The 24,288-nt window shown below is 48.5% G+C and overlaps 1 protein-coding gene across 2 annotated transcripts; it reads left to right on the top strand.

The window, feature by feature from the left end:
• Positions 1–27: 27 nt before the first annotated feature.
• DHX38 (DEAH-box helicase 38) lies at positions 28–18,519 on the top strand. 2 transcript variants are annotated; one of them, XM_012437421.3, is made up of 27 exons: positions 28–193; positions 1,865–2,206; positions 2,535–2,722; positions 3,385–3,489; positions 4,351–4,498; positions 4,633–4,751; positions 4,910–4,986; positions 5,418–5,573; positions 6,096–6,257; positions 6,697–6,804; positions 7,112–7,224; positions 8,997–9,134; positions 9,531–9,717; positions 9,872–10,057; positions 10,391–10,531; positions 10,909–11,019; positions 11,095–11,211; positions 11,385–11,492; positions 11,905–12,017; positions 12,936–13,144; positions 13,247–13,401; positions 13,829–13,984; positions 14,081–14,215; positions 14,412–14,537; positions 15,019–15,114; positions 16,548–16,669; positions 18,019–18,519. In XM_012437421.3, exons 2-27 carry the CDS (start codon positions 1,884–1,886, stop codon positions 18,101–18,103), a joined length of 3,684 nt encoding a protein of 1,227 aa, XP_012292844.1. In that variant the 5' UTR covers positions 28–193; positions 1,865–1,883; the 3' UTR covers positions 18,104–18,519. The 2 variants fall into 2 exon arrangements, with proteins under 2 accessions (XP_012292844.1, XP_012292843.1); XM_012437420.2 differs by having other exon boundaries at positions 28–323.
• The last annotated feature ends 5,769 nt before the right edge of the window (positions 18,520–24,288 follow it).

Raw genomic sequence — 24,288 nt, 5'->3', positions numbered from 1 at the left:
GACGAGAGGCGGGATGTCGTCTCTTAGACTAAGAGTGATTGGTCACAAGGAGACTCGGAAGTGCCTCTGATCAGAGCCCCAGAGGAGGGCAGGAGAGCTCGGTCTCGTTCCGTTCCACGCTTGGATCCAGGAATCGGCATGTTCCAGGCTGCTCTCTATGGTGCCTTTGGGCGGATAGAGGGGGCCGCGCAAGGTATTAAGGGACAATAATGGCCGCATTCAAGGTGCGGATTTTGGCTCCTTGAGGCTGTCTAAGCGAGGGGTGGCAGCGCCGGCGCCCCAGAATCTGGGACTGAAGGGTCCCAAGAGTCGCGCTTGGTGAGGTGAGAGTCCCTTCTTCCTTGCTGACCTTCCCTTCGCCAATAATGGCGGCTCCGGGCGGCGGATATTGGTTCCCTGCTCAGGTCGGGGCCCCGGTTTGGGGAGTTCCTCTGTTGTCCCTGTTACCCACCTTGCCTTACTACTCAGGTATGCTGCGTCCGTCCTGCCCACCTTGGCCTTTCTCCTTGTTCTAGTCAGATCCTGCTGCCTGGAGCGGCCTCGCTGAGATCCAGAGATGCTGCCTGGAGCGGCCCTGCTCCCTCTCGCAGGCCTCCACCTTTGCCCACCCCAGACTGTCACCTTGTCTTCCTCTGCTCTCTCACAGTGTTGTTTATACCAGGCAATCTGGGGAGCGATCTGTTCTATTAGAATATCAGCTCCAGGTGGGCGGGGATTTTTGTTTTGTTCTGTTCTCTGTTGCTACTGCCGAGAACTACATTTGGCTCAGGGAGGCCCTTAGTGAATAATTGTCGAATGAATGAATCCAGGTTCTTTCCTCCCTGGCTTCCTCGTATCCCTTGTAGTTTCTTTGTCATTCATCCTTCTCCTTTGCTTTGATAACTTGTTGGAATGAGAGGAATTATCCAAGCACCCAGAACTAGAATATGCTGATGTGTGGGAGATGTGTAGTGAGAGGTAAAGAGGAATTTGTTTCAAGCGGAGTGCCAGAAGGCTTGTAGCCACTTAAATACTTCTCAGTAACACTTATTCCTGATCTAGTGTTTCTCATAAATATTTTTGGTGAACATGGTTCGTTATTAAACTGATTTTGGCTGCTGTGAGTAAATTGTTTTCTGTAAAACGCAGCTAGGCCAAGAAAAGTCACTAACGTATGGAGAACATGAATGGTAGCCTTATGCCCCATCTCTACACTGCTGTACCTGATGTTTAAAGAGAGGGAGAGGTAGAACTCATGTAAAAAATTGGTGAGAGACCAACAGTATATAGGAGGATAGCAAATAATATAATGTAGCTGTTACATTTATGTAACTCTTATGGTTACATAAAGAACTACTCTTTATGGTTTCACGTACACTTTTTGTTTGATTCTCACAATAGCTTCATGGATTAGGTGAAGTAACAATTATTTCCATTTAATAGATATGAAATTATGGCTAACCAAAGATTATTTGCTTATCATACAGGTGGAAAGTGTCAAGAGCTTAGTTTCTAATTGAGGTTTCTGACTCAAACTTAGTGGTGTTTCCCCTACAGCCCTGTGACAGATGACATCAGGCTCTAGAAAGTATCCCTTAGTGAGGCCTTTTATTGCCTCTTGGATCCTTGTGGGGGGTGGGGAGGAATATATGGGGTGTGTGTGTGTGTGTGTATCTGTTTGGGTGTCTGTTGGGGGTGGAAATAGGATCTTTGGAGATTGTCAGTGACTTGATGGAAAGATCTTGGAGAGAGGCAGCAAAAATAGTACTGGTCTTAGGGAGAGATGAGGATGGTTAATCACCTAAATTTAACCATAACTGTATTTATTCTGGGATATAGTAGAGCTGAGCCTTCTCCAGTAGCAAATGGTTTGCCTTCTTTCCAGAGAAATCCCATATCCTGTGATGGGGGACACCAGTGAGGATGCCTCTATCCATCGATTGGAAGGCACCGATCTGGACTCTCAGGTTGGCGGTCTAATTTGCAAGACCAAAAGTGCGGCCAGCGAGCAGCATGTCTTCAAGGCCCCTGCTCCTCGCCCTTCATTACTGGGACTGGACTTGCTGGCTTCCCTGAAACGGAGGGAGCGAGAGGAGAAGGACGATGGGGAGGACAAGAAGAAGTCCAAAATCTCTTCCTACAAGGACTGGGAAGAGAGCAAGGATGACCAGAAGGATGCTGAGGAAGAGGGTGGTGCCCAGGCTGGCCGAAATATCCGGAAAGACAGGTAAAGGCCTTACGATGGTTTAGCCCGCAGAGGGAAGTGAATGGAGGCTGGAAAATAACATCTCATGTTTATCTCTCAGATTTCCTGTTGGACATTTAGAGCTTTATGATTTTATGATGATTATGTAATATTGAGGGTAGGTAGGAATTTGTGGGGCAAAACAAATGTGGCTGAAGAGTAGACGGTACAGGTTAGAGATGCCTTGGATTATTGCCATGTGTGAGCCTGCTGTACCAGGGAGAGAAAGTGGAAAAGGACAGATCACTTGTTTTTCGGGCAGAGTTTTTCTCCTATGGAGGGGCTTTACCTCTTGCCCTCCCTGTTTCAGACATTATCGATCTGCTCGGGTAGAGACTCCATCCCATCCTGGTGGTGTGAGTGAAGAGTTTTGGGAACGCAGTCGGCAGAGAGAGCGGGAGCGGCGGGAACATGGTGTCTATGCCTCATCCAAAGAAGAAAAGGATTGGAAGAAGGAGAAATCGCGGGATCGAGACTATGACCGCAAGAGGGACAGAGGTAAACTGTTCAGCATAGTTCCTGTTGTCCGTTAGCATTTGAATAAACATGGCACCCTTTTTCCTGTTGCAGGAGTTTTTACAACACCCCTAAGTTAGGGAGTCCTATTTGCATGATGTACGCCTGAGTGGTTTTGACCCTGTTGGGATTGGGAATACTAGTTTCAGAAAAGAGCTGTTGCCTGTAACATAGCTGCTCTCCTTGAGTGTGTGGCCTTCGTTTTATTATGAAAATTGATGATAAAGGAGATAAGGAATATATAGAAGAGACCGGAGTTTATAATAGTATGGGTTATAGAGAAAGGACAGTACTATGAAACAAAGCTAGACATAAAATCCAGTGTTGTCCGTGCTCAGCATTGAGTTTTATAGCTGATGGAATTGTAACTATTAAAAAAGTGATTCACTGTAAACTTTTACTATTATTTTTGAATTCTTGCTGAAAAATAACTGTTACTAGGTGTTTGAAACTTTCTAGCCAGTAACTTCTTTCCTCTTGGGAGAATGGGCATAGGTGAGTTTCAGGAGCCTACAGGTCACATTTGAGCAGTGCACGTTGCACCTGTGAGTGAGTGGGCAGCCTGTCCTTTCTTTAGGGTGAAGATGGGTGCACCTTAGGGTGGGACACACGTTTGTTTCTAAGCTTTGTGTGACTCTTCATAGATGAGCGGGATAGAAGTAGGCACAGCAGCAGATCGGAGCGAGATGGAGGGTCAGAGCGTAGCAGCAGAAGAAATGAACCTGAGAGCCCACGACATCGACCTAAAGGTAGACTGGCTGTTTTGTTGGTTTGTGAGGGTTCAGGTGTATAAAAGGCAGAATGAGTGATTTTTGTCTTCAGTGAGATGGCCGAGACACTGAGTCAGAATTCCCAATTCTACCATGAACATCTTGGGATGGTTGGTTCTGAGTCAGGTGGGCACAGCTCTGCACTTCTCCATTGGGGTGGATATGCTTACTGTGAGGGGCTGGTTTGCTGAATGGCCAGTTTTCCAAATGGCCCAAAAGAATAGGGAGCTAGAGGTAGAAGAAGGGTTTATTTAAAAAAACTATTTATATCCAAGAGGGGTGTGTTTGTACAGATAAAGTAAATATCCCTTAAAATGTTGTCATAAACACAGAATGAAAACTGGACCATTAGCCAGGTGCGGTGGCTCATACTGGTAATCCCAGCACTTTGGGAGGTTGAAGTGGGCAGATCACTTGAGGTCAGGAGTTCAAGACCAGCCTGGCCAACATGGTGCAACCCTGTCTCTACTAAAATACAAAAATTAGCCTGGTGTGGTGGTGGGCGCCTTTAATTTCAGCTACTTGGGAGGCTGAGGCAGGAGAGTCACTTGAAACCAGGAGGCGGAGGTTGCAGTAAGCCAAGATCACACTATTGTACTGTAGCCTGGGTGATAGAACGAGGCCTCTCAAAAAAACAAACAAACAAAAAAATTCCTGGACCATTAAAAATTGAGGTATCTTTAAAAACTGTCAAAACCAATCTTATCCATTATAGATCCGTGCAAGGTTTAGAAATAGTAAAAGGAGTAAATTTGGGTAATTGACTTTTGGCAACTGGTTCTAGAGCCATGTTGTGGTTAAGTGAGATGTTGCCTGTGGATATGTCTTTTGTGGCCCCAGATGCAGCCACCCCTTCAAGGTCTACCTGGGAGGAAGAGGATGGTGGCTATGGCTCCTCAAGGCGCTCGCAGTGGGAATCGCCCTCGCCAACACCTTCCTATCGGGATTCTGAGCGGAGCCATCGGCCGTCCACTCGGGATCGAGACAGGTGATGTTCCGGGCAGAGCAGCCTAGTTTCGCTAGGTGGGCGGTAAGGCGCCTTGGCAGGGAGAGCAGATGGCGGCCAGTGGGACATGACTTAGCTCAGTGACGGTTTTCTGATACTGGTGCTGCTGTTCTCAGGTCTGTGAGGGGCAAGTACTCGGATGACACACCTCTGCCAACTCCCTCCTACAAATACAATGAGTGGGCCGATGACAGAAGACACTTGGGGTCCACCCCGCGTCTGTCCAGGGGCCGAGGTGAGGCCTGGGGGGCAGGAGGCAGAAGAGCAGGCTTGCTCACCCTAGCAAGTAAGAGCAGGAGCTGCACTTCTTGAGCTGTGCAGCCCTGCAGATCTGTCCAGGGCCACTGGGGATAGGCCAGGGTGTGGACTGACCTGCTCTCTGTGCTCCTCCAGGAAGACGTGAGGAGGGCGAAGAAGGCATTTCGTTTGACACGGAGGAGGAGCGGCAGCAGTGGGAGGATGACCAGAGGGTAAAGATTTATACCTCTGAGGGGCTGATTGAGCCTGGTGTCCGTCCATGGATGGGGGACCCTCCAGTGGGACTGGGCTTTGATGAGGGTGCAGCTGATCCCTTTTTAGCCCCAAAGCCCTGGAGTTTCTGCAGAGGCATAGGTGGCACAGTGAACCCTGTCACTCACTGCAGTAGGTTACGTGTTGGTGCCACCATGTGGTAAATCTAAGATGTGCTGTCGTGATGGGCCCTCCAGTCCTGTGTGTAGTCTCCCACTGTGGTTCTCCTCCAGATGGCACGTGGGTGCAGGGTGGCCTTTCTTACACCCCTCACAAGGGTAACTCCATTGCAGTAGTGACTTCTTACCAAGCGTCCCCTCCTCTGTTGGCCACGTCTCGTGCATAAACTTGATCTGTTCCTTATTCCTTTGCTTTGCCTCCTGCCCTGCAGCAAGCTGATCGGGACTGGTACATGATGGACGAGGGGTATGATGAGTTCCACAACCCGCTGGCCTATTCCTCCGAGGACTACGTGAGGAGACGGGAGCAGCACCTGCATAAACAGAAGCAGAAGCGCATTTCGGCTCAGCGAAGACAGATCAACGAGGTGAGGCTGCCTGCAGAAGTTGGAGCAGATTGAGAGCTGGAGGTGGAGCATGTGGGGAAGCAGCAGGTTACACCCAAGTGAGGCCAGCACAGTTTGTCCCCCGATTGCTGAGAAGACCAGGTCCTCTGGCGGTGGAGGAGGAGTGGGTGATGAGCCTTTTAGGAGCTTAAGGAAAGCCCCCGCTCATACTTCTCTCTTCTGCGCTCAGGGAAGTACCGTTGATGGGAACAGGTGCAGTGGGACCTGCCTCTGTGGGCTGTGTTCTTTGTGTTTCTGATGTGGGTTAGGGATGCTCACCATTCGTGTGTCCATCTAGAGGTTCTGATTTAGTTAAAAGGTACTGCTTCTTGGAACAAAGTCCTGCAGGTGATTCTGTCTGTGGAGCTGTGGGTAGAGGCTAGTGACATCTTTACAGCCACCAGTGGCCTTCTGTTGGGACTTGATGTATGGACTTACCTGGTAACCTTTCAGGACGACTTTTGGGATGGAAATTTGAGTGTGGCTCCCGTTGTGTCCTCACAGGATAACGAGCGCTGGGAGACGAACCGCATGCTCACCAGTGGGGTGGTCCATCGGCTGGAGGTGGACGAGGACTTTGAAGAGGACAACGCGGCCAAGGTGCACCTAATGGTGCACAATCTGGTGCCTCCCTTTCTGGATGGGCGCATTGTCTTCACCAAGCAGGTTAGCCTCCTCTGTGGCCAGGGACAAGACAGCTCAGAGAGACCTGAAGTGGGCCAGCTGCAGTGGTTCATGCCTTTGGGAGGCTGAGTGGGCGGATCATTGGAGTACAGGATTCAAGACCAGCCTGGGCAATACAGTGAAACCCCGTCTCAAAAGTACAGAAATTAGCTGGGCGTGGTGATGGGCACCTGTGGTCCTGGCTATTTGGGAGGCTGAGGCAGGAGAATTGCTTGAACCTGGGAGGCGGAAGCTGCAGTGAGCAGGCATCACCCTACTGGGTGACAGAGTGAGATTCTGTCTCCAAAAAAAAAAAAGCCCTGATGTGGAGACAGAAAGAGAAAGGAGAAAATAGCCAATAGCCTTGTGCCATGAGAGGGTAGCACTCCCTTTCACGTGTAGGACTCTTACGAAATTGGCCTTCTTCCCCGACCTGCTGCAGCCGGAGCCAGTGATTCCAGTGAAGGATGCCACTTCTGACCTGGCCATCATTGCTCGGAAAGGCAGCCAAACAGTGCGGAAGCACAGGGAGCAGAAGGAGCGCAAGAAGGTTGGTTTCTTGTCACCGGGGCTGCAAAGTCTATGCATATTTTTTCCTTTTCTCTTCTTTTCAAAAGTCTTATTAGGCCACAGATAGGAGGTAGGAGTCTCCTCCATCAAGTCCTTAGTCTTGATAGCCACGAAGCCTGGTGTTGGGAGAGCTGGAGACTTGGGGCTTGGAATGCATGGCTCGGAGCCACCAGCGCCCTGGGGGAGTTTATGACCTGTGGGGTGAAGCCTGCTGTCCACTGGGATTGATTTTCCATTGCCCACAGTCACATGGCAGGAGGGAGCAGACTGACCTTTTTCCTTTTCAGGCCCAGCACAAACACTGGGAACTGGCTGGGACCAAACTGGGAGATATAATGGGCGTCAAGAAGGAGGAAGAGCCAGATAAACCTGTGACGGAGGACGGGAAGGTAGACTACAGGTGGGCAGCCTCTACCAGCAGTGGAGCGGCTTTGCTCCAAAGATGGGGGCCCGTCTGGGCAGTCGCGGCAGAACCCATCGACTTTGTGGCTCCTGAGTGGGAGATGCTTAAGATGCCTCTTGGCATCTTCTGCTCTCTTCCAGTCCCTTCCTCCTGGTCTCTTCACTGTCTTCTACTTTTCCAGATGTGATTCCTGCTGCCCCCACTGTTTCCTTTGGTGCTGGTGCTGTGAGAGGAAGGAGGCCCAGGGAGGTTAAGTAACTTGTCTGAGGTCACCCAGCTTGCCAATGAGGGAGTTAGGATCAGACCCAGGCAGTCTCTTGTCAGAGCCCACGCCCTCAGCCACTCTGCTGAAGTATCTCCCAGGTGTTGAGCATGGGCGGCTGGGTTTTACTCTCTTAGATTTCAGTTCACTATAGGAACTTAAAAAAAAATTTTTTTTAATTTTAATTTTTTGAGACAGAGTCCTGCTGTGTCTCCCAGGCTGGAGTGCAGTGGCGCGATCTTGGCTCACTGCAACCTCTGCCTCCCAGGTTCAAGTGATTCTCTTGCCTCAGTCTCCCATGTAGCTGAGAGATTACAGGCACCCACTACCACACCCAGCTAATTTTGGTATTTTTATTACAGATGGGGTTTCACCAGGTTGGCCAGGCTGGTCTCAAACTCCTGACCTCAGGTGATCCGCCCTCCTCGGCCTCCCAAAATGCTGGGATTACAGGCATGAGCCACTGCGTCTGGCAAGAAGAACTATTTTTAAAAGAGGTTCCGAAATAGAAAGGGTTATCTTATTGGGCAATGACTTCTCTGTTCATAGAGGCATCTAACCAGATGCTGAGCTGGGATTCCTACGTTGGGCCAGTGGCTGGACTCACCTGTCCCTCAAGATCCTCATCCTTCGAATGCCCTCACATCCTACTGAACAGTCATTTGAGTTAATAATTCTCTCTACTCCTATGTGAAATGTCCAAATGACAAGTTGGTACTATTGATCAGTCCTTACTTGTCTCTAGTTAACTTAATTCCTTCGGTAGTAGATATTGGGTGACCAGAAGCAACTGGGTGAAATTAGAAATAGGAAGCTCAACAGAGCATAGAGTGGCAGGTCTGCCAGGAAAAGTCTCTTGGGGAAGGGGTTGGGGAGGGGAGTGTGGACAGCGTGGAGCACTGAGCTGGTGTCTTTTTGCCCTGCAGCCTTGGGAAAGTGACAGTGCTCTGAGTCTTGGGTGTGTACGTGTATCAGACATTGAGAGCTTTCAGTAGAGGTTGCAGGTAACTGTTTAGTGGGGCTGTTCTCACAGTTCTTTGAAAACAAAGCCATACAGACTATGCTGTCCTGCTGTCCTGCCAAGAAGAGGGAGGAAGTTTGACCCATGTCACGTGCTCTGCACCCTTACCTCCTCACAAGGCCCGTGTGGCTATTTTAGCGCTTTAGGTGTTGTGCTGAAGTTTCCCAAGAGTATTTTCTACAAGTTAGTGACCTGGGAATTGATTTCTGCTCCTTTTCTGCACACTTTGTTTAGGTTAGAGGGTTTGCCAGCCTGGTTATCTGTAACTCCTCCAATCCCAGCTCTGTTGGACCCTGGGGTGTTGAGTGTGTTGTGGATGATGGATTCTTAACATGGCAATTTCAGTCCTTAGGCCGATGAGAACCATCTCAGATTCCCTGGCTGCTTTGGTGTCTCAGATTCTTGTGGAAGTCCTCATTCCTGAGTGTAGGAGGAAGGGCAGCATAGGGCACCATGCAGGGTGTTTAGGCTGCTGTGTGTTCCCAGGACAGAGCAGAAGTTTGCAGATCACATGAAGAAAAAGAGTGAAGCCAGCAGTGAATTTGCAAAGAAGAAATCCATCCTGGAGCAGAGGCAGTACTTGCCCATCTTTGCAGTGCAGCAGGAACTGCTCACTATTATCAGGTAACTTCACCCAGGGTCCAAGAATCCAGTGTCAAATCAGAGTCAGAAGCAGACCCAGGTCTCCCATGTTTACCCAGGAGCTCTTTTCCTTTTTGTGCATTGCACCCAGTGGAGAAGGGTAATAATTTTTTTCTCTGACCTCATGCCTGGGGTACACCACACAAAGTAACAGAGGGCACCATTTTGTTTTAACTCATCTGTTTAAACCCCACCGTATTCCAGATGTTTCAGGTGGTATCTCAGTAAGAGGCTGTTTTCCCAGTGAAATTCTCCCTTCTAAGCTGGCATGCTTCTGGATAGCTAGACATGGAGATAGGAAGTAGTGGAGTCTTCTCAGAGGGTGGGCATTGGCCTCCCACTTGAGCTGATAAGCCCTTTGCCTGCTTGTCCTCATAGAGACAACAGCATCGTGATCGTGGTTGGGGAGACGGGAAGTGGTAAGACCACTCAGCTGACGCAGTATCTGCATGAAGATGGTTACACGGACTATGGGATGATTGGGTGCACCCAGCCCCGGCGCGTGGCTGCCATGTCAGTGGCCAAGAGAGTCAGTGAAGAGATGGGGGGAAACCTTGGCGAGGAGGTGAGTGGGCTTGGGGGCTGAGCCATGTCGTTATTCCCCAGTAGCTTCCACCCATTTTTGCTAAAGGGTGTGATCTGCCAAGGCCTGGACCCCAGCATGGGGTGTGCTGGTGGTGAGCCGTGGCCAGAACGTCCAAGCCATCTCTGACCTCCAGGTGGGCTACGCTATCCGCTTCGAAGACTGCACTTCAGAGAACACCTTGATCAAATACATGACCGATGGGATCCTGCTCCGAGAGTCCCTCCGGGAAGCTGACCTGGATCACTACAGCGCCATCATCATGGATGAGGCCCACGAGCGCTCCCTCAACACTGATGTGCTCTTCGGGCTGCTCCGGGAGGTGAGGGCTGTGTGGTTTGGTGCCTCTGCACATGGGGTGTTAACCAGAGCAGCACCAGTAGCTAGTGGGGTGCTCCAGGTGGGCTGAGGCCTCTCGCTGAGGCCTCTGGTTGCAGAGTTCAGACCTGGGTTGTAGTTTAGGCTGTTCTTGCTCCACTGAGAGTGACTTGGGGTTTTCTGCGCAGTGGCTTCATTGCTTCAGGATTGGTTAAGAATTGAATAGGCCCATTTGTCAGCTTTGACTTCTGTTTCCTTGGGAGTTGTGCTGATGGGATTGCAGGGCAGGAGCCAAGGGTCCCCACCACGGAGGCCTCTGAGCGGCCTCTTCTCCCAGGTAGTGGCTCGGCGCTCAGACCTGAAGCTCATTGTCACATCAGCCACGATGGATGCAGAGAAGTTTGCTGCCTTTTTTGGGAATGTCCCCATCTTCCACATCCCTGGCCGTACCTTCCCTGTTGACATCCTCTTCAGCAAGGTATTGAGGCCTCCATGTTATGAACTGACCCTTCCATGCCATGCCTTTCTCTGATGAGAAGCCAGCTGGAGGGTAGAGGGTGGGTAGGGGACTGGGTTGGAGAAGATTTCATGGGGACCATGGTGCAAATGGAGCAGCCTGCAGCTGTGGGGCTCAGGGGGACAGAGGACTGTGCTCTGGGCAAAATTTTGTTTCATTGTTTCTTTGGGGCTGAAGTATAGGTCCTAGGGAGGCACTGTGGCTTCTTTTAGAGGCCTCGCAGTCAGGCCTATCTAGAGGTGTGGTGGCGTTCAAAGTCCATGGCTGTAGCCCAGAGCAGGGCCTGGGCCACAGGCTTCCAGTACCTCCGTCTGACTGTGTCCCTGCCGCTGTTGCAGACCCCGCAGGAGGATTACGTGGAGGCTGCGGTGAAGCAGTCGTTGCAGGTGCATCTGTCAGGGGCCCCTGGGGACATCCTTATCTTCATGCCTGGCCAAGAGGACATTGAGGTGTGTGCCTTGGTCACTGTGGTGAGCGGGTGAGAGGTTAGGGTTCCGGTGTCTCACAGCTCCCTGGGCTCTCAGGTGACCTCAGACCAGATTGTGGAGCATCTGGAGGAACTGGAGAACGCGCCTGCCCTGGCTGTGTTGCCTATCTACTCCCAGCTGCCTTCTGACCTCCAGGCCAAAATCTTTCAGAAGGTGCGACAGCAGGAATGTCCAGGAGTGGCTCCTGGAGTTCTCTAAAGGAAGCGAGAGGGGATGTGACTGTCCTGGCAGGGGGTGAGCTGGCAGGTGGGTTTTTTCCCCTCGTGGAGCATTTCCTGTCTCAAGGGATTCAGCTTTCCCTCCCTGTGTGTCTCGCTCGGCTCTAGGCTCCAGATGGCGTTCGGAAGTGCATTGTTGCCACCAACATTGCCGAGACGTCCCTGACAGTTGACGGCATCATGTTTGTTATCGATTCTGGTTATTGCAAATTAAAGGTAAGAGAAGACATGGGAGGCAGGGCCTGGGTCTTCACCAGAAGCTAACTGAGCTGCGAGGTGGGAAGTCAGGGCCTTGCTGCGGGCCCCAGGATGTGGGAGCACGTGGAAGTGGTGGTGGTGGCAGGAGGCTCACATTGACTGACTGTGCTTGGCTCACTTAACTCTTGTAATACTCAATGAGGTCGATAATTGAAATAACAGTGGAGCTCACAGAGCTGGTGTTTGTGGGGAAGACGTCTTCAGGTGTTCACGAGAACATTCCTCGAGGCTCTTGGCTCCACAGGACGGCTCCCGGTGCTTCTGGCTTTTCCTCTGCCATGTGCAGCAGCCAGGGCTTGTCTTTGTCTCAGGACTACCTCTGTTTTCCCCTCACTCTGTCCTTCATCAGCACTTTGCTGTCCCCTCCTAGGTCTTCAACCCCAGGATTGGCATGGATGCTCTGCAGATCTATCCCATTAGCCAGGCCAATGCCAACCAGCGGTCAGGGCGAGCCGGCAGGACGGGCCCAGGTCAGTGTTTCAGGTAGGAGCCCTGTGCTAGCCTGCTGAGTGTGGAGCCCAGGCCGGGGCGGGCAAAATGCTGGTCCCCAAGGCTGGAGGCCGCTGGCAGGGCTGCTACTTATTAGTCCTTTCATCCTGTGCTACTGAGTGGAAGGAAGGAGTGGCTTTCCCGGGAGCTCTGAGGTCTGAGGGCGACCTACGTGGATGGAGGTCCACATGCAGGTAATACAGCCTATCTCCCTTCAGAGGGTAGGTCTGGACAAAGGATGCCACTGGTTCTTTTTCACCTCTGTTGTTCTCTTTGTTTTCTTTTTTTTTTTTTTTCAATTAGAGACAGTTTTGCTCTGTCACCCAGGCTGGAGTACAAGGATGCAATCACAGCTCACTGCAGCCTTGACCTCCTGCATTCAAGTGAGCCTCCCACCTCAGCCTCCCAAGTGGCTGAGATTGCAGGCAGACCCCACCACACCGGGCTAATTTTTTCAATTTTTGTAGAGATGGAGTCTTGCTATGTTGCCCAGGCTGGTAGTGTGAACTTCTAGCCTCAAGTAATCCTCCTGTCTTGGCCTCCCAAAGTGTTGGCATTATAGGCGTGAGCCACTGTGCCTGGCTTTCTCCCCCTTTTTTTGTTCCTATTTTTAAAAATAATGTATTTACTCCAGAGAGTTAGTGAATGTAGAAAAATATCAAGAAAATAAAACCCAGCCATGATTCTAATCCCAGGCCCATTGGTTACAGCAATGAAACAGATGGGTAAGAGGCTCTAGAAGAAGAGCTGAATTGGCACATTGGAGTTTTGAATAGGTGGAAGTCAGCGACTCACTGAAGTAGGGGGTTGGGAGAAGAAATGAGAAATTTCCTCCTTCCCTGTGGGATTTCATCTGTACTGGCTGCTGTGGGGTTTCCTTGTGGTGAGAAGATGGTTTCTTCTCCCTGGCAGGCTCTACACCCAGAGCGCCTATAAGAATGAGCTCCTGACCACCACAGTGCCCGAGATCCAGAGGACCAACCTGGCCAATGTGGTGCTGCTGCTCAAGTCCCTCGGGGTGCAGGACCTGCTGCAGTTCCACTTCATGGACCCGCCCCCGGAGGACAACATGCTCAACTCCATGTATCAGCTCTGGATCCTCGGGGCCCTGGACAACACAGGTGAGGCAGCCCTGGGAGCCTCATGGCTCATGGGTGCTGGCACTTGACTTGCCTCTTCCCTCCACTGTCCGTCAAATATCCGGGCTTGCTCATCTCTCCTAGGTGGACTGACCTCTACCGGGCGGCTGATGGTGGAGTTCCCACTGGACCCTGCCCTGTCCAAGATGCTCATCGTGTCCTGTGACATGGGCTGCAGCTCTGAGATCCTGCTCATCGTCTCCATGCTCTCGGTCCCGGCCATCTTCTACAGGCCCAAGGTAGGGCAGCGGCCAGCTCTCCTCTCCCGCCAGAGGGTTCGAGGAGGTGTTGGAGAGGGGAATGGCTTCTCTCTGTATCACTGAAATGGAACAGAGGGCGGAATCAGTTTCTGAAGAATGATTTTGCTGTTCTCGGTTAAGCAGGTTTGGGGTAGGGGAAAGGAAGGGCTGGGCCAGTGGCTCTCAGGGAATGCTTTGGAAATTTGCAAGAGCATTTTTTATCTTAAAGTATGGTTGCTCTTGAACCCTCATGTTTTAGAATAGACTTTTTAAAAATTATTTTTATTTTTCTCAGATTGTCAGGGTAACCTGTTGACATGTTTGAAGTTCTCTGTGTGGGTAGGTGGTAGTGTTAGAACCTCTGGGATGTGCTCAGTGGGCCTGGACTCCCCTGTGCTTAGAGTGAGTGTTCTTTTTCCTTTACTAGGGCAGAGAGGAGGAGAGCGATCAAATCCGGGAGAAGTTTGCTGTCCCTGAGAGCGATCATTTGACCTACCTGAATGTCTACCTGCAGTGGAAGAACAATAATTACTCCACCATCTGGTGTAACGATCATTTCATCCATGCTAAGGCCATGCGGAAGGTAGGGGTGGTGGCCCAGATGAGCAGGATATTGGGATGAGGGGAGGGTGGGGAAGGAAACAGGGATCCTTCCTGGTGCCTCCATGTCCTGCCCCAGGTCCGGGAGGTGCGAGCTCAACTCAAGGACATCATGGTGCAGCAGCGGATGAGCCTGGCCTCATGTGGCACTGACTGGGACATAGTCAGGAAGTGCATCTGTGCTGCCTACTTCCACCAAGCAGCCAAGCTCAAGGTGAGCCCGGGAGCCCCTGGGCCCCACTGGCCTGATACCTGTCTATATGAGGGCAGAGTTCTTCCTTTCTCCTGGTGTGGTTCTGCAGATCCGGGCTTCCACCAAAGGGTGTGTCAAGACAGCATTAAGGAATGGGGTGGCTGCCCAAAGGGGTGGTGTTTTCCTGATGCGACTGCCTGTTCTGTCTCCTTCCTAGGGAATTGGGGAGTACGTGAACATCCGCACAGGGATGCCCTGCCACTTGCACCCCACCAGCTCCCTTTTTGGAATGGGCTACACCCCAGATTACATAGTGTATCACGAGTTGGTCATGACCACCAAGGTGAGTCTTTTCCAAGGCGCTTGCATAATGCAGGGCCACCTGTCTGGGCCAGGCCTTGAAACCCCTCACTGCCTTCTGGCATGAGCTTTTAGCCTGGGAGCCTTGAGGCCACATGTGTTGCCATATGAGGCTGGTTTTCATTTGGGGACTTGGGGAAGTTCTGCACAGGGTTGAGCCCTAGACTGCAGTGACCTCAGCCGTGTGGGCAGGATCGTTCCCCACTTGCTGCTTGGGATGAGCAACCCCTGTTGGTGTCATTCGAAGGATTTTCAGAGGGGTTAGGCCTTTTCTGTTAGATACTAGGGGGCATTTTCTTAAGCATGGAAGAATTTGGATGGGAGTATCTGGGGTTTTTACTTTCCTTTTTCAGCCTTGCAGGGCCAGGGATTGGCCTTTCCCACGTGGCTTCTAATTGTGGAACCACTCTGGGAGGGACATTGGCCCTCCTGTGACCCTCGCCTCCTTGCCCTTCTGCCCACAGGAGTATATGCAATGTGTGACTGCCGTGGACGGGGAGTGGCTGGCGGAGCTGGGCCCCATGTTTTATAGCGTGAAACAGGCAGGCAAGTCACGGCAGGTGAGGCTTCTGTGCTCTACCCAGGGGTGCTGTTTGCCTGTGGGGTCGATGTTCACTCAGCTTGTATTGAAGACTCGTCATCATCCAGCCCACTTACTTTTCTCTCCAAACATAAAGGCTGTGATTCAGCAGGCTGGTCTGTCTGATTCCCCACCACCCATTCCAGTTGTTTGGTAGGCTGAGCCTTTAGAAATAAAACCAAAAAACTCATTATTGAAAAGTCCAAATATTCATAACAGTGGGAAAAACAGTACAACAGGCCACCGTGAATTCATTGCCATGCCTCTGTAATTGTCAACATTTGGTCAGTTTCACTATTCCTACCCTCCCTCCACACACATCCATTTTTTTTTCTAGAATAGTTTAAAGCTTATCTCATATATCATATTATTCATCCAGAAATACTTGAGTATGTGTCTCTGAGTAAAAGGACTTTTAAAATTTTTAAATATAACCTCTGTGCCATTATCACTTTTAAAAGAATGAATACTTAATGTCACCTAAGTCTCTGGTCTACATTCAGATTTCCCCATTTATCTCAAAGATAATGCTTTATGACGAATTAGCATCCAGACATTGCAACTGCTTATGTGTGTTAACTGTTTCATTCTAGAACAGGCTCCGCCTCACGCTTTTTTTCATGACATTGATTTATAGGAGCAGTCAGGTCATTTGTCCTGTTGAATAGTCCGTATGATGTATTTGCCTCATTGCTTGGTGTTGAACCTGTGCCTGTGTTTCGTGCACTTGCTGTAAGCTGGTGATGAGTCTGACCGCTTGATTAGATCCCAGGTCAGCTGTGTGTGGCAGAAATGCCTGCATATGGTGCTGTGAACCTCCTCTTAGATGCTGTCGGGAAGCATGTGAGGTCTGGTGGCCCCACCTTTGCCGATGGGAGGATGGATGAGAGGCCCCAGTGGTGGCAGCCTGCCCCTTCCATGATAGGTTTCCACTGCTCCTCTGTCTCTTTGAGGTTTTAGTGTATGTTGATGGCCATCACCTAGATCCATTATTTAGGGTTGCAAAATGGTGCTGGGCTTTTGCTTTCCCCTTTCATAGCATAATTCTCCCCACCCTGGGCCTGCCTGCACCTTCTGCCTGTTCATCCAGCCAGCAGGTAACATCGTCTGTGTTTTTCTGTACTTCCTGGCATAGCTGTGAACTTTATTTTTTAAATAAGAAAGAAAATGTAAGTACTCCCTGGACTGAGGCATGACTGGGTTAGGACTGACTTGTCCAGCGTCTTGAGTCGATGAAAAAAGCAGGCCTCAGCTGCAGAAGAGAAGGCGGCTTTGGTACCAGGGCAGGTAGCCATGTGGAGTGCTGGCCTGGTGGACGCAGCGCCTGGTTTTTGGCAGGGACATGAGTGCCAACGAGGCCGCCTTCCTCAGTGGTCCCCAGTAGGCTGAGCCAGGCCTGTCCCTCTTCTCTAGGAGAACCGTCGTCGGGCCAAAGAGGAAGCTACTGCCATGGAGGAGGAGATGGCGCTGGCCGAGGAGCAGCTGCGAGCCCGGCGGCAGGAGCAGGAGAAGCGCAGCCCCCTGGGCAGTGTCAGGTGAGCTCCGGCCGTAGGACCTGGCAGGGGTGGCACCCATTCCGGGAGGCTGCCAGAGACCAGGCCCTGATGCAGGGCCAGGATTTATGAGAAGGTGCATGCGTGGAGGTGAACTGGTGACAGAAGTTGCTTGTGTGCTGGGTGGTCACATAGACGTGTGGGAGGAGTTCCAGGCAGCTTTAAAGGGGTGACTGTACACCTGCAACCTCTGCTTATCGCTCAGATTCAGCCTCAGGCCTGAGGCTGCCTGGAGTAGCAGGGCAGGTCTCACATCTTTACTCACAGTGCATTGGGGAGAAGAGCTCCTCGGGCTTCTGAGTCTGTGCTGGTCCCTGGAGTTAGGCCACACTTGAAGGTTGCAGGCACAGTCCTCTGTGAGACCGCCCTCACTTCAGATACCAGCTGCAGGTGTGGACATCATCCTTACTTCCAGCCAACGTGCTACAAATTTGGCGATCCCTATGGACTCCTGCAGCTTCAATATTTGCTTGAATGACTTCTGGAACTCCAGAGAGTGCTGTACTTACCATTATAGCTTTATTATAGCAAAAAGTTACAAAGTAGAACCAGCCAAAGGGAGAGATGCATAGAGACAGGTTTGCGAGGGTCTCAAAGGCAAAGCCTTGTTTGCCCTCAGGACCATGTCCCCCCGTGGCACATTGATGCATGACAGTATGACAGGGTATTGCCAGCCAGGAAGCTCACCTGAACTTCCGTGTCCAGAGTTCTTATCATCAGGGTTCTGTTACTTAGGCATGAATGACTGAAGCATTGTCACGTGGTAGAGCTCAGCCTCCAGGCCTCCCTCCTCTTCAGAAGTGAGGCTGACAGCACATGGCTTAGAGCCCCAACGCTAACCCCGTGGCTGAGAGGCCAGCCTGCCTTGAGTCATCTTGTTGGATAAACTCAGGAGCTCACCAAGAGTCACTTCATTAGTGTAATCTCTCAAACGAGGGCTGAGGGGCCCCCATGAATAGCAAACACTTCAGTCACTTGGGAAATTCCAAGGGTTTAGAGTTGCCTCCCAGGCACTGGGACAAAGGCAGGTGAAATTCTCTGTGACACAGCTGGAGTGGTGCTAAAGCTGCCTTTGTAGCTCACATAGGGACTGTGGAAGGAGTTGTTAAAATCCAATCTGAAGCATATTGGAATGAGTGAGCTTCCTTGATTCCATCGTCAGTCAAACATGGGGACGGCAGGGGAGTGGGAATGTGCCGAGGAGGAGATCCCTTGGCCCCAGAGCTCCTCACCACAGGTTAGAACAGTAAGGCCTGGGGCTCTGCATCCTCCTGCCCTCCCTCCCAGGGGAGAGGGCACGGTGTTTCCTGATTCCTCCTGTGTGTCTCCAGGTCTACGAAGATCTACACTCCAGGCCGGAAAGAACAAGGAGAGCCCATGACCCCTCGCCGCACGCCAGCCCGCTTTGGTCTGTGATCTGAGGTTGTCCCCGGAGAGGATGGCAGCAGGTATTGGGCCCTGAGCCCTCTAGCAGAAGCCCTGAGGCTATGGACAAAGTCCTTTCATCTGAGGACTTTTATCTGTGCACTTCATGGCCGAGGCAGTTCCTGCTGGACCAGGCTTTGTGGCAGAGGAGGTGGGGTTCTTCCATGCAGGAGTGTAGCATGGTGGGAGCCAGGCTGCAGAGCATCCGAGATGCTGCCTGGGCAGTGGGAGGTGGCTGGACCCATCGCATCCAAATAAACCAGCTCAGGACACTTGGCATATGTGTGACTTGGCTGTGGCTATGTCTTTTTTAATCCTTGTGTAAAGCAGCAAAAAAGACCTAAAGGGAATTGTAATTTGGTTATAATTCAGGATTTGGAAATAAATTTATTATTTGTAAAACATGATTGCATTTCTGACTTCTTTTTTCGCCCCCTTAAATCACGTAATAAAGAAGGGGGCCGCAGAAGCTTGCCCTGACTTCCTTGCACGAATCATCCTGGAACTCTGTCCTCATTTCTGTACAGGGCAGGCTGAGCTCTGAGGGTGCCCAGCTGCTCCTGAGGCTGCAGGGCAATGGCAGAGCTGCCTCGATGGCCAGGTGGTGGGAGGGAGGTGAGCAGGAGTCTGCCCCAGCCTTCCCTGGGAGGGTTTGGCTGCTTGAAAGAGGTCCATGTGATTGCTTAGGATGGCAGAGGGTAAGAGCTGTCCATTGAGTGAAAAACAGTGTAAAATGTTGCTTATTGATTTTCACGTAAAAGGTGACTCTTATACCAGCATCCACAGTGTTTTCTCTTTTTAAGCAGTCTCTTAAGTCTGCTGAGGTGGCTTTTTAGGTGTTTGGTCCTTTGCACCATGGTCTGTCTGTATCTTGTGATTCCTCTGGGCCGGGCTTCTGCCAGGTGTGCTGGTTGGCAGGTTCTGTGTTGGGGTTGAGTCACAGACAGGATTGGGACTCAGAAGCACCTTGGTGCTAGGCCAGTGCCAGCGTCAGCCCTGTAGTGTGTGCCTGCTGTGCTGTTAGTTCTGATCCCTTTCTCCCTCTGTTCCTGGGATTTGCATTTCCATGTTATAACTCAATAAATGTTAAAATGTAAGTCAATTTTGTGGGTAGTCTTGGAGGCCTAGCTTTGCCAGCCGGCACCAGCTACCACCTCTGCCTGCATTCTCCTTACTTCTACCCTCCTTGGGTCCAACCCAACCTTCTAATTTAATGCAGGTGGAAATGGGCTTTTCAGGGCTCCATAGTGGAGACAGGGCTGACAGCACTTTGTCTAGGAAGCCTTCTACTCTTAGCCCTAGGTTGGAAAACTAGGAGAAGATGGCTGATGTGTGACCTATTTACACTCAGGCAACAGAGTAGGAAACAGATTGAGGTTCCAGTTAACAGTTATTATTATTACTTTTTTTTTCTTCAGATGGAGTCTTGCTCTGTCACCCAGGCTGGAGTGCAGTGGCGAGATCTGGCTCACTGCAACCTCCGCCTCTCGGGTTCAAGTGATTCTCTTGCCTCAGCCTCCCAGGTAGCTGGGACTACAGGCACGTGCCACCATGCCCAGCTAATTTTTTGTATTTTTAGTAGAGACAGGGTTTCACCATGTTGGCCAGGATGATCTTGATCTCCTGATCTTGTGATCTGCCCACCTCGACGTTCGAAAGTGCTGGTATTACAGGCATGAGCCACCGCGCCTGGCCAACAGTTATTATTAATAAGCTGTGACCTTGGTCACAAACTCACTAAGTCCCTTAGATAAAATATAAGATCAGAGAGGCTGTTAATACAATGGGTCCAACCCAACCTTCTTTTAAAACCAAGGAACACGTGGTGAAGGATACTTGGTGCATGTGGGTGCTGCAAGAGGAATGGAGAGATCCCCGCCCGCAGCAGCTCTCCCTGAACCTGCCACGGTACTGTGGCTGCTGCTCAGGTTCTCTCTTCCTGTGTTTCTAGTGTGGTTTTTTAAATGACAGACCCTTTCCATTCGGATCTTCCTTAAAGTTCCTTCCCGCTTTAATATTCTGATTCTGTCTTGTCTTCAGATGGCAATTGATGGTTTTTCTAGAGGTACAAAAGCAGACCTATAACAACACCATGGTCTCTAGCCCCGTGGGCCCGTAGTGGACTCCTGAGTCTGGCTGACACTTGTTATTTCCTGTACTTTTTATTTAGTATGGTCATCCTAATGGCTGGTATCTCAATGCAGTTTTGATTTGCATTTCTCTAATAATTAGTGGTGTTGAGTATCTTTTCATGTGCTTATTATTGGCCATTTGTTTATCTTCTTTGGAGAAATGTCTCAAGTCCTCTTCATGTATATATATATATATATATATATATATATATATATATATATAGCATTGGTAACTTTTTTTTAATTTTAATTTTAAATTTCAACTTTTAGATACAGAGGGTACAAGTGCAGGTTTGTTATATGGGTATACTGTGTGATCCGGAGGTTTGGGGTATGGAGCCCATCACCCAGCTAGTGAGCACGGTACCCAACAGGTATTTTTTCAACCCATTTCCTTTACTCCCCTTGTCCAATAGTCCACAGTATTTACTGTTCCTATATTTATGCTCCTGTGTGCTTGATGTTTCGCTCCCACTTGTAAGTGAGAAGAGGTGGTATTTGATTTTCTGTTCCTGCACAAATTGGCTTAGGATTATGGCCTCCAGCTGCATCCATGTTGTTGCAAGGGACATGATTTCATTCTTTTCTATGGCTGCGTAGTATCCCATGGTGTGCATGTACCACATTTCCTTTATCCAGTCCGCCATTGCCAGGCACCTAGGTTGATTCCATGTCTTCGCTATTGTGAACAGTGTAGCAGTGAACATGCGAGTGCATGCGTCTTCTTGGTAGAATGATTTATTTTTCTTTGGGCATACACCTAGTCATGGGACTGCTGGGTTGAATGGTAGCTGTTTTAAGTTATTTGAGAAAACGTCAAATGTTTTTTCACAGTGGCTAAAATAACTTACATTCTCACAAACAGTAATTGTTGCCTTTTCTCGCCAGCCTTGCCAGCATCTGTTATTTTTTGACTTTTTAGTAATAGCCATTCTGACTGGTGTGAGATAGTTATTTTATTGTGGTTTTGATTTGCGTTTCTCTGATGGTTAGTGATGATGAGCATTTTTTCATATGTTTGTTGGCTGCTTGTATGTTTTTTGCTTAAGTTCCTTATAGATTCTGGATATTAGGCCTTTGCCAGCTGCGTAGTTTGTGACTATTTTCTCCCATTCTGTAGGTTGTATGTTACTCTGCTGACAGTTACTTTTGCTGTGTAGAAGCTCTTTAGTTTATTAGGTCCCTCTTACCAATTTTTGTTTTTGTTGCAATTGTTTTTGATGACTTAACCAAAAATTCTTTGCCAAGGCTGATGTCAAGAATGATTTCTATAGTTTGAGGTCTTGCATTTAAACCTTTAATCCATCTGGAGTTAATTTTTGTATATGGTGAAAGATAGGGGTCCAGTTTCATTCTTCAGCATATGCTCTGCCAATTTTGGAACTGAATTGTTTTCTTGAGTTTTAGGAGTTCTCTATCTATTCTGGATATTAACATCACAGATATGATGGAAATATTTTCTCCTGTGGGTTGCCTTTTTACTCTGATACTGCTTTTGATGCACAAAATTTTAAAATTTTCATGAAGTCTAATTTGTCTGTTATTTCTTTTGGTGCCTGTGCCTTTGGTGTTATACCCAGGAAATCACTGCCAAATCCAATGTCATGAAGGGTTTGTTCTAGGTTTTCTTCTATAAGTTTTGTAGTTTTAGTGGTTACATTTAGGTCTTTGATCCATTTTGAGTTAAATTTTATATACGGTATTAGGTAAGGGCACAGCTTTATTCTTTTGCATGCAAATACCAAGTTTTCCCAACACCATTTGTTGGAGAACAAAAAGAAAAACAAAAACTATCCTTTCCACAAGGATGGCATCCTTGTCAAAATTATTTGACCATATACGTGAGGATTTATTTCTGGGATTCTTTCTATTCTATTCCATTGGTTTGTATGTCTTTTGGTTTCTATGGCAGCATCACACTATTTTGATTACTGTAGGTTTGTAGTAAGTTTTGAAATCAGTAAGTTCTTCAGCTTTGTTCTTTTTTCAGATTATTTTGGTTATTGGGATCCCTTAAGATGCCATGTGGTTAGGTTGCGTTTTCTTATTTCTGCAAAAAAAAAAAAAAAAAAACATAATTGGGATTTTGACAGAGATTACCTTGAATCTGTAGATCATTTTGTGTGTACTGATGTCTTAATATTAAGTCTTTCAATCCATGAACATGGGATGTGTTTCTGTTTATATCTCCTTTAATTTGTCTCAGTAATGTTTTACAGTTTTCATTGTACAAGCCTTTTACTGCCTTGGTTAATTCCCAGATATTTATTTTTGATGCTATTGTAAATGAAATGAAATTATTATTATTATTTTGAGACAAAGTCTCAATCTGTTGCCCAAGCTGGAGTGCAGTGGCACAGTCTTGACTCACTGCAAACTCCAACTCCCAGGTTCAAGTGATTCTCCTACCACAGTCTCCCCAGTAGCTGGGATTACAGGCATGTGCCACCTTGCCCAGCTAATGTTTATATTTTTAGTAGAGATGGGGTTTCACTATGTTGCCCAGGCTGGTCTTGAACTCCTGACCTCATGATCTGCCTGCCTCAGTCTCCCAAACTGCTGGGATTACAGGTGTGAGCTACCATGCCTGGCTGAAATTATTTTTATAATTTCCTTTCAGATTATTAATTGTTGGAATATAAAACTGCAACTCATTTTTGTGTTTTGACTTGTGGAGTCTTTAGGGTTTTTTACATAGAAGATCTGTGAACAGAGATGATTTTACTTCTTCCTTTCCAGTTTGAAGCCTTTTTATTTCTTTTTCTTGCCTAATTGCTCTGGCTAGAACTTCCAGTACAATGCTGAATAGAAGCGGCAAAGTAGATGTTCTTGCCTTATTCCTGATCTCAGAGGAAAAGCTTTTAGTCTTGCATCATTGAATTTGATATTTGTTCTGAGTTTTTCATATGTGGTTTTATTTTGTTGAGGTAGTTTCCTTCTAATCCTCACTTGTTGAGTGCTTTTTAAAAAAATTCATGAAAGAGTATTGTTTTAACTATTTCTTTTTAATAGCTGTTCAAACTACTTTTTAGGAACTCAATTCTTTGGTTATTTCTTAACAAATTAAAGGCAGGCAACACTCAGTTTTCCTGCCTTCCCTCCTGTTTTTAGAGAAACTGCCCTTCTCTAAGTCCATCCCTGTACTTAGCCAGGTCTTTTGTCTGTCTGGTCTGTCAAAGTCAGATGGCTGGGTGATATGTCGACGTTTTTCTGGCTCTGCTACCAATTAGCTTTCCATAACTGACTACCTGCTTTGCTCTGGTGTAATCACTCCACAGGAAGTGAAAGATAACTTTGGAAAAATGTACAACTTTCAAAGAAACCAGAGATTGTCACTTTGGCCAACATATATGAAACATTTTTGTAAATTATAGAGATAAAGATGCCTTTTTAGTAGACTAGCCTGGAGATTTTAATGGCATTGAACTTTTGTTTGAATAAAAGATGCCACAGGCTAGATTAGTACTAGAATTTTTAGTCTTTGTTTTCTCTAGAAAATAAACCCATATTCTAAACCACATGGGGGAACATAGATCAAAGAGCTTAAACAGACAACAATGATCGTAACAAAAACTACCAGAGATGCCTGTCACTCCTAGCTCACACTGCATTTCTGGAACTGCCCTTCCCAAGTTCTGTCAGGGGCATTCTATGTAACATGTCAGTGTTGCTATTAGCAGTGAATTTTCTAGGCCTTTATTAGGCCCAGGAAGAATATTTAAGAATCATTGCTAATCAGTGGGTTTCTTCCTTCGCTTTTACTGCCCCCTCAGAAGTGTAAGATCTTTCATTTCTTTCTCTTATATTAATATTACCCTAGTAGTGAGTTCTCTCCATTTCCTACAGACTAGAAATATAAATGCTAGACATGTACTCGGTGTAACAAAATCCTACCAGAATAAAATAGTTTAGCTGTCCTTGGAGTTTGGCATAATGGAATTTCACTTGTACTGAGGTGGCTGGGGAGGCAAATAAAGTTGTTAGGAGGAAGGGAATGTGGAGACCAGGGGAGGAGGTGGTGTGCTCTTGCTCCCCCATTTGGAA

This window comes from Aotus nancymaae, unplaced genomic scaffold, assembly GCF_030222135.1.
Source record: "Aotus nancymaae isolate 86718 unplaced genomic scaffold, 86718_ANA_hifiasm-v0.15.2.pri h1tg000030l, whole genome shotgun sequence".
Taxonomy (NCBI): Eukaryota; Metazoa; Chordata; class Mammalia; order Primates; family Aotidae; genus Aotus; species Aotus nancymaae.
Note: the sequence above shows the minus strand (reverse complement) of the source record. Positions and strands in the feature narration are given on the sequence as shown.

What these genes read in the sequence shown, in the direction of transcription:
- DHX38 (XM_012437421.3), top strand. Translation starts at nt 1,884, where the DNA reads ATGGGGGACACCAGTGAGGATGCCTCTATCCATCGATTGGAAGGCACC. An exon ending in AGTGGGAGGATGACCAGAGG is followed by an intron (nt 4,987 to 5,417) that starts GTAAAGATTTAT and finishes CCTGCCCTGCAG; the next exon opens with CAAGCTGATCGGGACTGGTA. An exon ending in AGTTGGTCATGACCACCAAG is followed by an intron (nt 14,538 to 15,018) that starts GTGAGTCTTTTC and finishes TTCTGCCCACAG; the next exon opens with GAGTATATGCAATGTGTGAC.